We start from the raw sequence: 15,468 nt of genomic DNA, 5'->3' as shown, positions 1-15,468 counted from the left end.
GCAAAATTATTCTCTTAGTTAATCCTCCCAAAACACTGTTGATGCATGGAACACAAAGTAATATTTTAAAAACAAGCATAGAATGCACCATATTTTTTTTAAAGAACTAGTGTATCATTTAGACAACTTATTCCATTCTGTGTCATACAGCTGCTTTGGTATAAATATAATCACCAGAGAAACCATTAATATTTAAAAATATGTAATCTATATTTATAATGAAGAAAGTTCATTGTAATTGAACCTCAGAGGTAGAATTTTTCTTTACAATTGCTATTGTCATTATAGGTGCTTCCTCATGATGGAGCCATTTGTATTGCTCACTAAACTACCTATTCTGCCGGTGAATATTTAGTAAATGTCCTCTGCCCTCAGTGTTTAGAATCTTTAAATGGCAAGTCTTAAGTGTTTATGAATTAAATTGTGTAGGCAAGCACATTTTGGGTACACATCAGCATGCAGAGCAAGTATTACGGATGCTTTAAAATCCCATACAAGGCTTGGAGTTATTGTAACTATAGAGAGAAGAAATTATGTTCAGTTATTAAGGTAGTAAATGGCTGTGTGGATCCCTGGAATTAATGTCACACAGCAACAGATCTTTAAATAGAAATTTAATAAATAGTAAAAAATAAAAATAAAGTGTCACTGGGGAAATTATTGCTTTTCCTTCTGCTAGCTTCATCAACATTTGTGTTCTTAAAAAAGGCAAAGCTAACACATAAGTGTGGATACAATATGGTGAGCAGTCTTTAGATTTAGATTGAGGCATGCTGTGTCAAAGAAGATTTGGCCCATGGGAACAGTAATATCTGGAGGAGGGCTTCTAAATCCATAAGGCAAACGTCAGACATAGAATTGATATCAAAGTATTTGGTGATGAATAAATGAAATTATAGAAAACAGAGATAGAGGCTGCATTCATGTGGCTGTTTATTCCATTTTCACAACTTCTTCCTATCTATTAAGTTCTGCATTATGTTTGAGCTTACACATGGTGTAAAAGCCAGCTCTGGAACTATAGTGGAATATAGCACAAGCTTAGTGCTCATTTGCTTCCAGAAAAAAAACCCATTGACAAATAATGTGGAAATGAGTGATAAACTTGTGCTATATCCCACTATATTCTAGACATGGCTTATATATCACGTGGAAACTGAAATATAATGTGGCAATTAATAGTTAGGAAAACATTGTGAAAACGGAAACACTTCTCAGCCTTTTGGCTAAGAACAAGTGTAAAACGGAATACGGTAAACCGTCTTGTGAATGCTGCCAGAGAAAGATAAAGAATATCAACTATTAATGATACATTGATCATATGAAACGGACTGATTAGGAACTGCTCTATTACATGCCAACAACTGCTCTATTAGAAACCTAGCTCTTCTTGGGCAAAGTTAATTTTTTTGCAACGAACACATTCTGTTGTTGTTTTGTGTTCCCACAGAATTGTAGCATTCAAACAGGCCTGTCTGTAGACTGATTTCAGGTACAGCAAACAGGAACTACTGTATTTTCCATCTATAAGATGCCCCCATGTATAAGACACCCCCTGTTTTGGGGGATTCAGATTTAAGAAAATGGTGGGAGATGGCTCAGAGTATAAGACGCCCCCTAATTTTTGACATTATTTTAAAGGTAAAAAAAACTAGTCTTATACACGGAAAAATACGGTAATTAATTGTGGGATCCAACCCCATGCAGGATATGGATGACCTGTTTATGAAGTGATCATTTCCCTGAAGTTTTCATACTTGCTACGTGGCATGAGCCAAAAGTAAAGGAGAATATTGCCCCAAATCTACCCAGAGATTTAAAGTCCAGTGCTAAAAAGGAAGATGTAATGGCACCCAATATTCTGCAGTGTATATTAGGGACGAGATCCAGCATTTCTTCACCCTGGGCAAATCAGCAGTGTGTGGACTTCTCAAGCCCATAGACAACAAGAAGGAAAGGAATGTTTTGTGACTCACGTGATCAGTTCCTTTTTGAGATCTCTTGAATGGAGCTTAGATTTTGGACTAGGAACCGAGACATCTGAGTATCTTTTTTCATCCAGGCTTTCAGGACAGCTCGCAGGATCTTTCTGAAATAACAGAAAAGAATGAGGTGCTTCTATCTTCAACACAATACTGGTAGCTAGAGCTGAACCAAAATTTCTCAGAAGACCTATTTCTGAATCTCTCTCTCCCGCCCCCTTTTCCCCTAGGAATGTTATCACAATTTAGAATGTTATCACAATATGCTCCATCTTTTGTTTGTGCAATGGCCACCATTCCCATCTTAGCAGGGTGAAAAATGGTGCCCAAACTGCCAACATAGCAGCTGCTGCTTGCAACATCAGCAAGACAAAGACAAAGCCTTGGGATGGGCAGAGTTAAGGTGCCAACCTATGGCCACTGCTAATGGAAAGCCTCAGCCCTAAGAAACGGTTTGAGAATTTCTCCTGTCCTTGGGGAAATTTAGTGAAAATGCTCCCCTAATTCTTCTGCTGATAATATCTCTGATGGAGCCCTTCTGGGGGTTTACCTAGCCCAAAACTAGCTACCCACAAGGCAAGGTGAGATGGCAGCAGATCCTAATCTTCATTCATATATTCTTCCCTGGTAGGGAGGGCCCCCCACCATATTGTGATTCGCTGCAGGTACCAGAATGTCTTGGGCTGACTCTGCTTCAGCCCCTAGTGTTCAGTTGCCTTCACTAGGAACCAAGGCTTTAGCATAGCAAGCCCTGTCCTGTGGAACTCATGACCTGTGCAGCTTCAGCAAGAACTGCCCCATCTTTCTTTCAGACATCTCTTAAAAGCTGTATTTTTTAGGTAGGCCCTCACATTTTTTTCTTTTTAACCAGCCATTATCTATTGCTGCTTTATTGCTGTTTTAATTATGTTTTACCTAGATTGATTGCTTTTATTGCATTGCATGCTGTAAGCATGCTGTATTGCATGCTCTAAGCCACCTTAATATATTGCATGAATGCCAAGGTTGCAGGTTCAATCTGTGTATGGGACAGCTGCATATTCCTGCATTGCAGGGGGTTGGACTAGATGATCCTTAGGTACCTTCCAACTCTACAATTATAGGATTCTATGAAAGTGCAGGTCACAAATATTCAAACAATAAATAGGAAGGAGAAATTTGAGAGGCCATTCATGTGCATCACAAGTGCTGACTACTGTGAAGTGGTCAGTTGATTCAGAGACATAAGGTACCACTGATAACAAGCTTACTTCCAGTTAAGAGCTCTTCTTTTTTTTTTTTACAAAAGTGGGGGGGATGTGTACAAAAGCTGAACTTCCCCATTATTTCCAGAACAGTCTGCCAAACTGCAGACTGCATTTGTGTGTATGTGTTGGGGGGGGGGCGTTACTGGGGATGGCAGGGAAGCTCCACTAGTTTGAAGTTGAGTTCTTGCCAGTGCGCATATTCCTATGTGCACACAGGACGACAAAAATAAATGAATGAAATTCCATTAATGTGCAGATGGACATTTATATTGATTTCTGCAAAGACCAGAACATAATGACAACACGAATAACAGATAATAGCATCTGGCACTTTCAACATTTTAAACCCTGGAATCTTTGGAGAACTGACAGTTGAACTAAACTGACAGCTCCAGTTATTTCTCAGCACTTTCCTTTTGGAGAAAGTGTGAGCCTCTTCCAAATTCAGGATTATTTTTTTTAAGGGGCATCTGGACAGGCCATTTCTCAGTGTATGAGGGAGACAATATTTTCTAGAAATGACCAACAAAATCAGCCAACTGTTGTGCATATGAACCAGAAAATAAATTAAAAATAGATTATTTTATTTTACTTTGAGGCAACTTACACCCTTATAATTTGAGAAAGTTTCTAAGACTCCTGCTGTTATCTAGTGTTGGAAAAGCTGTAGAATTTAAAAAAAACCAAAACATTTCAGAGACAGTAAGTTGACTTTGGAGGATCAGGAAGCTTGTGGGTTGGATGATGCAAGCTTGACTTGTGAGGAAATAGTATTCTGTTAAAGTTTCAGATCTTTTTAAAAAGAGTGGTGCACAAAACCCACAACTTTTAAGCTGAGAATGTCTATGTGCTGAAAATCTTGGCAGCAATTTTTGTATACAGTATTGTCTCCATCAAGGTTTTATGTACTCAGATCCAAAGTCTTTTGTTTAATTCACAGAAATGTTTTGGGTTTGTTATATTTTTTACTTCTACAGCTGCAATCTATTGGATAAACCCCATAACTATCTCCAGGAATTTACTAGATTCACTATGGAACAATTTGCCCTTTTGGAAACTTGGCTCTTATCACCAGCAACAGGACCCAGTTGTGAGTTTGGTTCATTGGATGGGTCCAAATCAATACCAGCTGAATCGAAGTAAGTTTATATTGAAATCACTCATTATCCTGGTTTAGGACTTCTTTATTAACAAACAAGTGTTTTAGCATGTCTAAGACTGAAATGTGAGCATCTGTGTCACAACGAACACTCTCTTCCTCCTCTTTCATCACCACAAATGCAACAACTGCTGAGGACCCAGGAAGATAAGGCACTTCTTTAGCAAGGTCAACCTCAGAGATAAGAACAAGCACAGCAATCTTGTCTTGCAATTACTACCCCTGTCACAAGCTAGGAACAAGATCGGCTTATCCTTGTCCTTTTTCTCTACAAGCACCACAAGCTGCCACATAACTCCTTGGTGGTTTATTTTCCTCGTGGCTTCTGTATAGTCCTCTGATCATACCCACTTGCATCTAACATGTTTCAGCCAGCCTCATGTTCTCCTAACCCCTTTGCCCTGGGTGCTGCTGCCAGAAATTTAAAGCAAGATGCTAAACAATAACATCAACAAAAAGTGGGACTGTATGGCAATTGTCTGCCTAAGGAGAGTGTCACTTCAACACAAGGTGTTTTGTTTTTGGTTTTTAAAAAAAATCTATGACCTGTGAGATTGCTCAGGACCAGAAGACACACACATAATGACTAGCATGAAGGCACAGCTTTAAAATGGTTGCTTGTTGCAACTGACTTATTGCAGCATGTTATTTGAGGAAACAGTCATGGCTAAGCAAGTAGAAAAATACTTTCTGTGAAGAAGGTATAAGGTTCATTTCCTGGTATCTCCCAAGTCAGGTTGGGAAACCGTGGAGGGTCATTGCTAGTCAGTGCTGACCATGGGAGTCAATGAAGTGCCCTCTTCTACTACCACCACCATCCCTGATCATTGACTAGCTGGGGCAGGTCAGAGTTAAAATATACGTGTGTGGTAGAGGGACCACCAGTTTGGCAACCTCTGGTGCAAGCAATATTAAGCTACATGGACCAGTGATCCTCTAGAACTGAAATCTGAGCAGTTGTATCACAAGTTTAAGTAGCTGTTCTGTGTTTAATATTGGTATGCAGCAGTTATCCAAAAGATTCAGGAATTTTGTCCCATACTATGTGGGAATTAGTTCCCGTTTGCAGAGTATGCAGAAGAAAGCCCTGGGTTGTTTGGCCCTTTAATTAGTTCTCTTTTTCCTTCCTATAAAAATTACGCAAGACACTCTGTTTTAAAGTTCAAATAACATATAACTTTTTGTACTTGCAGTTACAGATTAAATATACAATGCAGGTAGGTGATACTTAAGTTGCTAAAACATCTTACATAGATTTGTATCTAAGGCTGACTAACATTTACAGACTGACTGAAACTCTGAGGCAGACAGCAGCCTAACACAACATAGGTACCTGCTGCTCTAACTGTTAAGACTCTTAAACTAACTGCCATAACTGAAATAACTGCCATAACTGCCTCAGGCATATGACATCGCAGAGTTCTACATCTCTTGCAATTAACCCTTTACGTATGCATTTCGGATGCTAACATCCCACAGACTCTTCACTCCCAAAATTTTCACTGACATGGAGAGGAAACTCTAATTTTCTGCTTTTTGACCATAAATAGCTTGCTCAGTATGAAACCACTATGGCAGCAAATAGTAATATGGCCTCCACCTGGCAGCCATTTTGTCTGTACCGTTCCTAAGTTACAGGGATATATAAAGCTGAACAAACTGTTCTGATTTCTGTTAATTTATCAAAGTGTCAGTCGGTTGGCATAAAAGGGTCAATGCTGATTTTTTTAAATTTTTTTTGTCATAAGAGAAAGTCCAAATAAACCTCCACTTTGCCTAGCTCTGGCAACAAGTTCCTATGGAAAACATGGCCAAAAAGATGGAGGGGGGAAGAAAACAAACAAACAAGCAGAAAAAACACCCCACAACATCCTGCCAAAGCTCAATAAACACAAAAATGAAAAGAACATAACAAAAATCAAGGAAATCACCAGGTTTAAATTATAATTTAGTACAGTATCTCTTACAAATGATGAATTACTTTATGTAAATATTTGTCTTATTTATGAAGGGGTGGGCAGGGGACCACAGCTGCATTTTTTGTTTTCTATTCAGTTTCTATTGTAGGCCAAATTGATGTGCCATGTTGACATGCATATTGATGTTCTCTTCTAGTGTCTTTGTGAGGAACACAGAGGAGTAAATGGGATGCGGCTTATGTGTGGGTTTTTTTTTTTAAAAAATGTGCTTGGTTTCTTTAACGACTAAATCTGAGCATTAGCTTTGGGTCAAGCTACAGATGACAGCAGCAGATCTGTGTCTTTAAACATGGATCTATACCAGTTTAATAATAATAATAATAATAATAATAATAATAATAATAATAATATATTATTTATACCCCGTCCATCTGGCTGGGTTTTCCCAGCCACTCTGGGTGGGTCCTAACCAATGATTAAAAACACAATACAGCATTAAACATTAAAAACTTCCCTAAACAGGGCTGCCTTCAGATGTCTTCTAAAAGTAAGATAGTTGCTTATTTCCTTGACATCTGATAGGAGGGTGTTCCACAGGGCGGACACCACTACCAAGAAGGCCCTCCGCTGGTTCCCTGCAACCTCACTTCTCGCAATGAGGGAACTGCCAGAAGGCCCTCGGCGCTGGATCTCAGTGTCCGGGCTGAACGATGGGGGCACAGATGCGTCTTTAGGTATACAGGACCGAGGCCGTTTACGGCTTTAAAGATCAGCACCAACACTTTGAATTGTGCTTGGAAACGTATTGGAAGCCAATGTAGGTCTTCCTTCAATGTAGGTGTTTTATGATCTCGGTGGCCACTCCCAGTCACCAGTCTAGCTGCCGCATTCTGAATTCATTGCAGTTTCTGAGTTACCTTCAAAGGGAGCCCCATGTAGAGCATAGTTTTATGCTTAACAGGCAGCAGAGATGCAATTTGAAGTGTGTGGGGGGAAGGGTGGATAGTCAGGGGCTCTTGCTCATTGCTTGCCTTTATGGCCCCTCCCTAGCCAGATTCACTTCCAGTGTCAGTACCAGACTGGATAAAAAAATGACCTTGGGGGAGAGGCTGCAGGATGCCAATGGGAAGCAGTGGACAGAGGTTGCAGCCCCTACATCATTGCTTTGTAAGTGTAGCACCATTTTACATATGATTGGGCAGGCCTGCACATTAATCCAGGAAGTCTGTACTCCACAAATCTTAGCCCTATGAGTTTGATCACAGGATAGCAGAGACCTTTATATTTTGACCTCATATTTCCCTAGGGATAAGAGATGTGTAGCCAAAGGGTTGGACTGAATAAAAGTATTTTAAATGCTAAGATTTAATGTTGAGTTTGCTGAGAGAGAAAAAAGCCTTTGGAAGAGCTTCATTGTTCTATCAAATCTCTTAAAGAAGTGATATTGCTAGCAAAGCAAAAATTACCATTTCTCTAAATCATAATGTATAAAGAATATGAATGCATAGCAGATCAGAGATAAAGCATTGTCATAACTTCTTAATTCTTAACGTCTATCATGGAAGTGTGAACTTTAATTATATATTGATCATATCATATATACAGAGCTGGAAAAATCCCATGCAGTTTCTTTCTTTTATTTTTTAAGGATTTAAAATGTTTTCATTATTCCCTACATAAACTGGTTCCCAAAATGTGATGCTACTTTCTAGGAATACTGATCATGCATTCTAGAATGCATGATTTACAATGCAATCCTGTATGCATCTAATCAGAAGTAAGCCTCATTGAGTTCAATAGGACTTATTCCCAGGTAATTGGATACAGGATCATAACTTCACTGGCTTTCATAATGGTTCTAACTGCACATCCTTCCTATAGGCCAGGAAGGAAAAATCCTCATTAGCACCCTAATTCTTAGTATACTGTCTCATTCTTACTCCCACCAAAATGAATGGTGCCATTGACTTGCACATGGGCTTAGGAGTGGAGTACTAGCTGCCATAGCTCAAACTGGGTACTGTAAAATAAATTATTCCAAGATCAACAATTCCCTCCATGGTGTATTGTGATAAACAAAAAATATACCTCTTTCTCCTCCCCTTTTCTCGCCTGGCTCTTGCTATAGTTGATTGGCGTATCCCATCCTTCCTTTTCACACAACGCCTGGTAGAAGGTGGCATTGACCAGAATACTGCCTGTTTTGAAGGGAGAAGAGGCAGGAGTGGGAACTGTTGTACTGAAAGACGTTAGTGGAGTACCCTTTTCTTGGTGCCGGTTCTTTTTCATGCTCAAATCCAGGGTGCCATTTTCATCCACTTCTATATCAGCTCCCTGATACGCAAGGGGAAAGAGAGAAATGTTTAGAGTGTGAACAGTTTGCAGCAACAACATAATAAGACTTGCAGAGCTTTTAAGGGATAAGTGGAAATGCCTGCTTTTATTTAAATTTATCTAAATCTAAAAAACCAGCTTTTCGATTTATACCCGTTAATATTTAATTCTTAGGCAGACTTAAGAGATACCTCTATAATGCTCTTTCCATGTTTCTATGCTTAAACACAGTAAGCAGAATAAGATGCTTCTTAAATGTAAACTATATGTACTAAATCTGAGGGGGGTTTTTTACAAAAAAGTTTAGTATTAAATCTCCTGAATCATTTCACTTTTACAGAGAACTATGATCCCTTTTCAGATAAAAGCATTAATTCACTGCTTAGCTCATCAACAGTATTATTATTACATTTCATCCACCCCCCACTCTCTCACAATATTGGAACATCTGTATCAGAGGGGGAGGGGAAACAAATGTACAAATCAGACCCAAGGGGAGCATTTGTCATGGGTCTTTTATATATCAGTGACAATCTCACTTTATCTCAAATGGAGCTTGAATTATAAAGAACCTTTAAAAGGTTTACTGTAATCAAGAGGTCCAGACTGTGTCCTTCCCTGAAATGCAGAGCTCCATTGTGGACTGAGATGCAAGCTGTTATTCTTCATGGTCACCCTTATTCTGCCATAAGGCCAAACTCTGTCATGCCTCTGAATGTTATGTGTGAATCATATTTCTCATCTGCTGCACTTTATTAAGAACATAAGAGCCTGCTGGATGAAGGCAGTGGACCATCTAGTCCAGCATCCTGCTCTTGCAGTGGCCAACCAGAGGCCTACACAAAGCCTGCAAGCAAGTTCTCAGTGCGAGAGCACACTCTTCTCATTTGTACAGAGAAATCTACCAGTTAAGTTAGTAGTTGTACAACAGTGTCTACACAGGTTAGAACGTCTGCCCCCTGCACCAGTCAAATGGCATGTGCCTCCCAGGACGTTATAGTACAGAAAACTGGGGCACTGCACTGGAATATCTGGTTATGATTGATCAGGGCCAGCCCAAGACATTTTGGCACCTGAGGCATACCACAAAATGGTGTCCCCCACCAAAGAAGAAAGGGTGAGTAAAGATCTACATCAGGAACACAGAGGCAATAAATATCCACACTGGGAACAAGGGTAGGAGGAGACCAACAGATCTGGCCTGCAAGGGGTGTGCCACTGCAGCAACAGTAAAAGCTGATGCATTCACTGGAGGCCAGATCTCTTGCCCCTGTGGATCCTGTCACTAGAGGTGGTCAACTCACTTTGCCTCATGGCATAGTGCTTGACCAACAGTCAGGCAAAGGGCTTCAGAAGAGGCAAGAATTCACCATGGCAATAGTTTCCATAAACCCTTGCCTGTTCAATTGTATTGTATCTGACAGAACAGCCAGAGAGGTTCACTGGGTAAATCTATATCACACATCCAAGAGGTCTGGACTAGAAGAAGAGGGAAGCTTTTCTTCTAACTGTGGAAGGGAAGAGGAGAGATTGGAGAGATTCAGTAGGCAGCCAGGTACTGCTTAGGGATGGATGGGTGTATCCCGCCCTCCCCGGCCAAAGCCAGGCTCAGTCATCTTGGATCAATTTGCAGAGTAAAATAACCAACACCTGGAAATGAAGGCTCAAGTGAGTCCATGTGCAGCCTACTTCTCCACTGGGGTGACTAACTTGTTGCTTGATGGAATCCTATGGTTGTTCCTGGCCCTGGAGGTCTCATATTGTCTAACAGTATCTGGCCTAATGCTTTACCTCACATGCCTGACAAATAACTCAGCTGGTTCGCTAGAAAGGGGAGGGAGTTTTGAACATTGCCCACAATCAAAAGGAGTGTCAAATGTTCCTCAGACTTTGTACAGTCAGCAAATATCTCAATGGCATCCAGTTGTGAATGTAGATGTCAGGTACAATGTTGATTGAAAGAAGGCCAATCACTTAACATAGACAATCCTGGTAGCGGCATCCTGTTAGCAGAACAACTCCTGAGAAAAATAACTCATTTTGACCTAACATTCTCCAGCTGTAGCACTGTATGCTGCTTCTCAAAGCACTAGCCAGGAAATGTTATGCCTGCATGATGCTTAGACACAGGCCTAGAAAAAAGGATCAGTTCATCTCAGTTCCTTTTGAAAAGTTGAAAACAATCAGGCCAATTGCCTGAGAGAGTGCAAGTTAGAAACTCTTGCGTTTGTTCCTCTCATATGACAAAGTCCACATTTTCAATCCCCCAGCTTAAAGAGAGATATGCTTTATTATACTTATGGGAAGTAAATACACTTCTAATATGTTCATACACTAAGATGCTTTCGTTATATCTTTTTGCCCCTTTTTCGTAAATAGTTTAATCTCCTGTGATAGTTTTAAGCCCCGACTTTGACAGTACAGCTTATCCTGGATAATAACTTAGTAACCACAACATCTTATGCCATCTGTATAATATCAAATACATTTTTATATCAGCATTAAAAAAAACCCTTACTTACAAAAATCCAAGATATTAACTGTATCACTGCCAGCTGAACTTCCCAGGACCTGAGCACATTGTTGCCATGATTACCCTTGTGTTTTTTTGGCTTCATAGCTGATATATAAGTACAGCCATGAAACAGAGCTACAAGTAATCAAGTTTAATGGCCACTGTAAAGTAAAATGCTAAACATTGTAGTTGCTGACATTTTTCATAGGGGGAAAAAAAACTTGGGTTAAGTCTGCCTGACCAACATTCACATAAAATGCCAGACCTCTGTGACAGATGGCTTAGGAGAAGATGCCATGCAATGGGGGATGCAGTAGTTTTATAGTGCAAAAACCATAAATAGTGCAGATTTTCTGTCACTGACAAAATACCAGCAACTCAGAAGGCAGGAGACAACAGCAAACAAATTCCATAAAACAGTCAAAGTCTTCTCAAATTAAATCACAGATCCAAACATGTCAGGAAACACATCTGACAGTTGGGAATCTGGCCTCATTTAGCAGCACCAAAGAGGCTTGGTTGGAAGACAATACACGTTTGTTGATGTGAATATGAAGATACTGGCGAGGGCTATCTTCTGGTGTGCAAGGGAGTTGGGTTGGTGAGTATGTACCTAATTCAGATCAGAAAATACCCGGGTTGTGTAACAAGAGTGCAGATGGGGTTTAAGTGAGCTCACAGATGTACACAACAATCAAATACAGTCACAGAGAAATAGCCCCTTGTGCTCACAGGAGGATGGATCCCATGTTTACAGCATGGCCTTTTTATTCAGTCCAATATAAAATTGCTATAACTTTTGCTGCAGTCTCAACCAACGCCAGGTGGAAGACTATCAGATTCTCTCTCTTCCCCCCCCCCCCACATCCTGCCCTTACTAGTAGATCTTTCAGTGTTCTTTATTGTTCAAATGTTTTTAAATATCTGCATTGAAGTGATTATCAACAGAGAGTAAAGAATATTTCTAAAGGATAGAATTGCCTGCTTTATTTATACAGCTTATTTTCATCCTGTCAAAGTAAAGATGTGTTTACATTAGTGCTATGCTGAAAATACCTTCTGCTTTTTTAAAACATTCTCTACCAAATGACAAGAAAAGAAATTGCATTCAAAAAAATTCAAGGAGACATTGTTGGTGAAACTCTCCTGGGTGGGTTGCCAGATTTTTGTTGCAATTGCTTTACTTCTGAGGTAGCTCAGAAATTTTGTGAGTGTCCTTTCATCCTGTGGCTAATTTATCCAGTGATCTGCATTCAGCAGCCTTCCTGGGTGCCTGCACTTCCTGAAAACCCCATAACATCCTTCACTGGGTTTCCCATAAGCGTGGGAAGATGGGAAGGCTTCCAACTGAGCATCTGTCAGCTGTTCATTATTATTTGTTAAGTGAAATCTGTTTACTTTTAAAGAAATCTGAAAGGAAAGTTTTTTTCTAAGGCACAAGAGAAAACTTTCCATTTAAAAACACAATCAGTGAGAACTCTTAACTCAGACACAGATTAGTCAGGCTTCCTGCCCTTCAGTTAAAACCCAGGGGAAAGTATCATAAGGTTCCTCCCTCCCAATGGGGCTCTTTCAGAGCAGAAGATGTGGGCAGCCAAGGAGGCTGCTAGACACTGGAGAAATGTTTATTGGAAAGAAAACATACACACCACCTTCAGATGCCTGGACTCAATCCCAAAGCATCCTGCAAATGAGGCAAAAAAAGGGGATGCTCCTTTTGTGAAGCAGAAAACTCTTAAGAAATTGGGGGCAGGCTTTGGCTCAGCAGTATTTTGAATGTCTTTAGGAGGTAAGCGATACTTTAAGAAGAATCATGAAGTTTCTTTCTCGAGATTAGAGTCACTTAGAGTGTGTGAGGGACACTGTATTATTTCTGGTTTATTTTTTATCTGCCTGAAAGAAAGACGAAATCATGCAGCTTTTAGTGGTGTAGTGGTTAAGAGCGGTAGTCTCGTAATCCTGGGGAACCAGGTTCGCGTCTCCGCTCCTCCACATGCAGCTGCTGGGTGACCTTGGGCCAGTCACACTTCCTTGAAGTCTCTCAGCCCCACTCACCTCACACACCTCACAGAGTGTTTGTTGTGGGGGAGGAAGGGAAAGGAGAATGTTAGCCACTTTGAGACTCCTTAAAGGGAGTGAAAGGCGGGATATCAAATCCAAACTCTTCTTCTTCTTCTTCTTCTTCTTCTTCTTCTTCTTCTTCTTCTTATTGTGTTGAATAGTATTTTTAAAAATGTTTTGGTCATTTTATTTTTTGGGAACTGCCTAGAGAACATGTATTATTGAGTGGCCAATGCAAAGTACAGTGGTACCTCGGGTTAAGTACTTAATTCGTTCCAGAGGTCTGCTCTTAAGCTGAAACTGTTCTTAACCTGAGGTACCACTTTAGCTAATGGGGCTTCCTGCTGCTGCTGCACCGCCAAAGCACGATTTCTGTTCTCATCCTGAAGCAAAGTTCTTAACCTGAAGCACTATTTCTGGGTTAGCGGAGTCTGTAACCTGAAGCGTATGTAACCTGAAGCATATGTAACCTGAGGTACCACTGTATAGCCAACAACAAACAAATATTAATTCTAAATATTCCTTTCTAATTCCTTTCAAGCAGGAGTGAAGCTCTGGCCCGCAGGCCAAATGTGGCCTACTTGGCCAACTCAGTCAGGACCCCTGAAACTGCCCCAGGTTACCCCTCATGTACTCCTGCTTTAAAGACACCTGAGCCAACGCCCATCACCACAACTTGAAGCAGTAAGTTCAGTGACTTAATTATGTACTATGTAACGTATTTCAGTGATCCTCAGGAAGCAGTGCTCCCAGGGTTCTGACCAATGGGTCCAAAAACAATGGGACAACTGACAAGAACTTAGCAGTTCTTTTTATTTTATTTTTTTAAAAAATATTTTCTGTGGTTTTTATGGTTGTATGCAACTAAGTGATACTCAGAGTAGACCCACTGAAATCAATGGATTCGAGTGAGTGATAGTGGGTCTACTCTGAGTATCACTTAATTGGACATCACCATTAGTGTTTAATACAGTGGAATAACTTTAAAATTAGATTACCTTTCTTTTGATTCTGGCAGCACAGCACTCTTTCTCTCTCTCTCTCTCTCTCTCTCTCTCTCTCTCTCTCACACACACACACACACAAATGTCCACATGCACGCACACACCCACAAAACTATCTTTGGGTACAGTTCTGATTCACTTGTCAACTTCACTATTACTAATACAAGGAAAGAGAGGAAAAACAAATATGTTTTTCATCCTAGTTTGTGCTGTTTGCTTTTCTGTTTTGTTTTCTTTCAAGGCACAGTATGTATATGTCATTTTGTCCAAACATGTTGGGAGGAAAACACGCAAACATTAAATAGAATTCTTGGCAAGAGGCAGCTCAGAGGAGAAAGACAGAATGTACGGCTTGTTTCTTCCTCTTTGAGTGGCAGCCACATAAGCCATAAGATAAAACTGGGGGAAACTGTGTCTTGATGTGATTGATATGTGATGCTATATGACATGACACAACAACTTGCATTAGAGTAGAAGTTGTGAATCTTAACAGCTCCAAAAATCATTTTGCCACATTGTTGGACAAGGCCACGTGCAACGGGTTAATCTCAACCCCTTGGTGCTTAAGGCTGAATCATTGGTAAATCTCTTATTTTTCTTTCATTCACCCAAAAAATGAAACAAGAGAGATAGCTCTTGTTATTTAAATGCATCAGGATTGTCAAAACCAACTCTAATTTTTATTTTTAATTTTCCTGGTAATTAACTATATTTGCATGCAGTTGATTGTAGACAAATGTATAATATCTGCAATCTGATTCAGTTATCCAAATTAATTTCTAGAGGTTTGTACACAATCTATGAAACATCACATGAGATCTCTGAGCCTTTCCTAGATTCCACTATCGCTGCCATTGTATTTGGGGAAAATATATTTGTGATCATTTTATTTATGCTGCTAATTATGCCTTTCCCTTAAAGCATGTATTGCCTTAAAGCATTGTGTTTGGTGGATGTTCCTCGTATAAATGTGGATTGAATTTTGTATTGCAAACCCAGTGAATACAGCTATGAAGTGGTACCCTCTGGAAACAGATCCTCTGGAAACAGATCCTTCCACATGGCATGTTTCTGGCAGGAATTCCCACCAAGTGAAAAGGTCAGGAGGAGTCACTAAAGTGCCCCTTGCACTTGGGTGAGAATTGCTGCAAGAAACACACCCTCGAGGGAGGAAATGATTCTGAAACATGTTGCACCTGAAATAAATCTCATTTCTAGAGCCTGGATTTTTTTCCTTTTCCTTTTTT

General features: G+C 40.0%; 2 protein-coding genes and 1 long non-coding RNA gene across 19 annotated transcripts in view; 2 read left to right on the top strand and 1 right to left on the bottom strand.

The window, feature by feature from the left end:
• The window catches only part of LOC310848697 (uncharacterized protein), a 51,480-nt gene extending 50,940 nt beyond the window's left edge, over nucleotides 1-540 (top strand). Inside the window, exon 5 of the transcript XR_014566512.1 lies at nucleotides 289-540. The gene's annotated coding sequence lies outside the window, so the exon portion shown is untranslated. The remainder of the gene's footprint in view (nucleotides 1-288) is intronic.
• Nucleotides 1-15,468, bottom strand: part of ST18 (ST18 C2H2C-type zinc finger transcription factor) — a 185,263-nt gene that overhangs the window by 17,206 nt on the left and 152,589 nt on the right. For all 12 annotated transcript variants that reach the window (XR_014566478.1, XM_083747587.1, XM_083747586.1 and 9 more), the window contains 2 exons: nucleotides 8,396-8,641; nucleotides 1,977-2,089 (listed from right to left, as the gene is read on the bottom strand). Coding sequence is in view for 11 of the 12 variants with exons in the window: in XM_083747587.1 (XP_083603713.1) it covers nucleotides 1,977-2,089; nucleotides 8,396-8,641 (359 nt within the window). In the remaining variant the exon portion in view is untranslated. The remainder of the gene's footprint in view (nucleotides 1-1,976; nucleotides 2,090-8,395; nucleotides 8,642-15,468) is intronic.
• The window catches only part of LOC310848727, a 34,136-nt gene continuing 24,392 nt past the window's right edge, over nucleotides 5,725-15,468 (top strand). For 4 of the 6 annotated variants that reach the window (XR_014566546.1, XR_014566547.1, XR_014566548.1 and 1 more), the window contains exons 1-2: nucleotides 5,725-6,322; nucleotides 13,759-13,901. This is a non-coding gene — a long non-coding RNA (uncharacterized lncRNA). Of the gene's footprint in view, nucleotides 6,323-10,297; nucleotides 11,758-13,758; nucleotides 13,902-15,468 lie in introns of those variants that run through there. The other 2 variants (XR_014566549.1, XR_014566551.1) reach the window with 2 other exon arrangements.

This window comes from Podarcis gaigeae, assembly GCF_964106915.1.
Source record: "Podarcis gaigeae genome assembly, chromosome: 7".
NCBI lineage: Eukaryota > Metazoa > Chordata > Lepidosauria > Squamata > Lacertidae > Podarcis > Podarcis gaigeae.
This window is presented reverse-complemented; position numbering and strand designations above follow the sequence as displayed.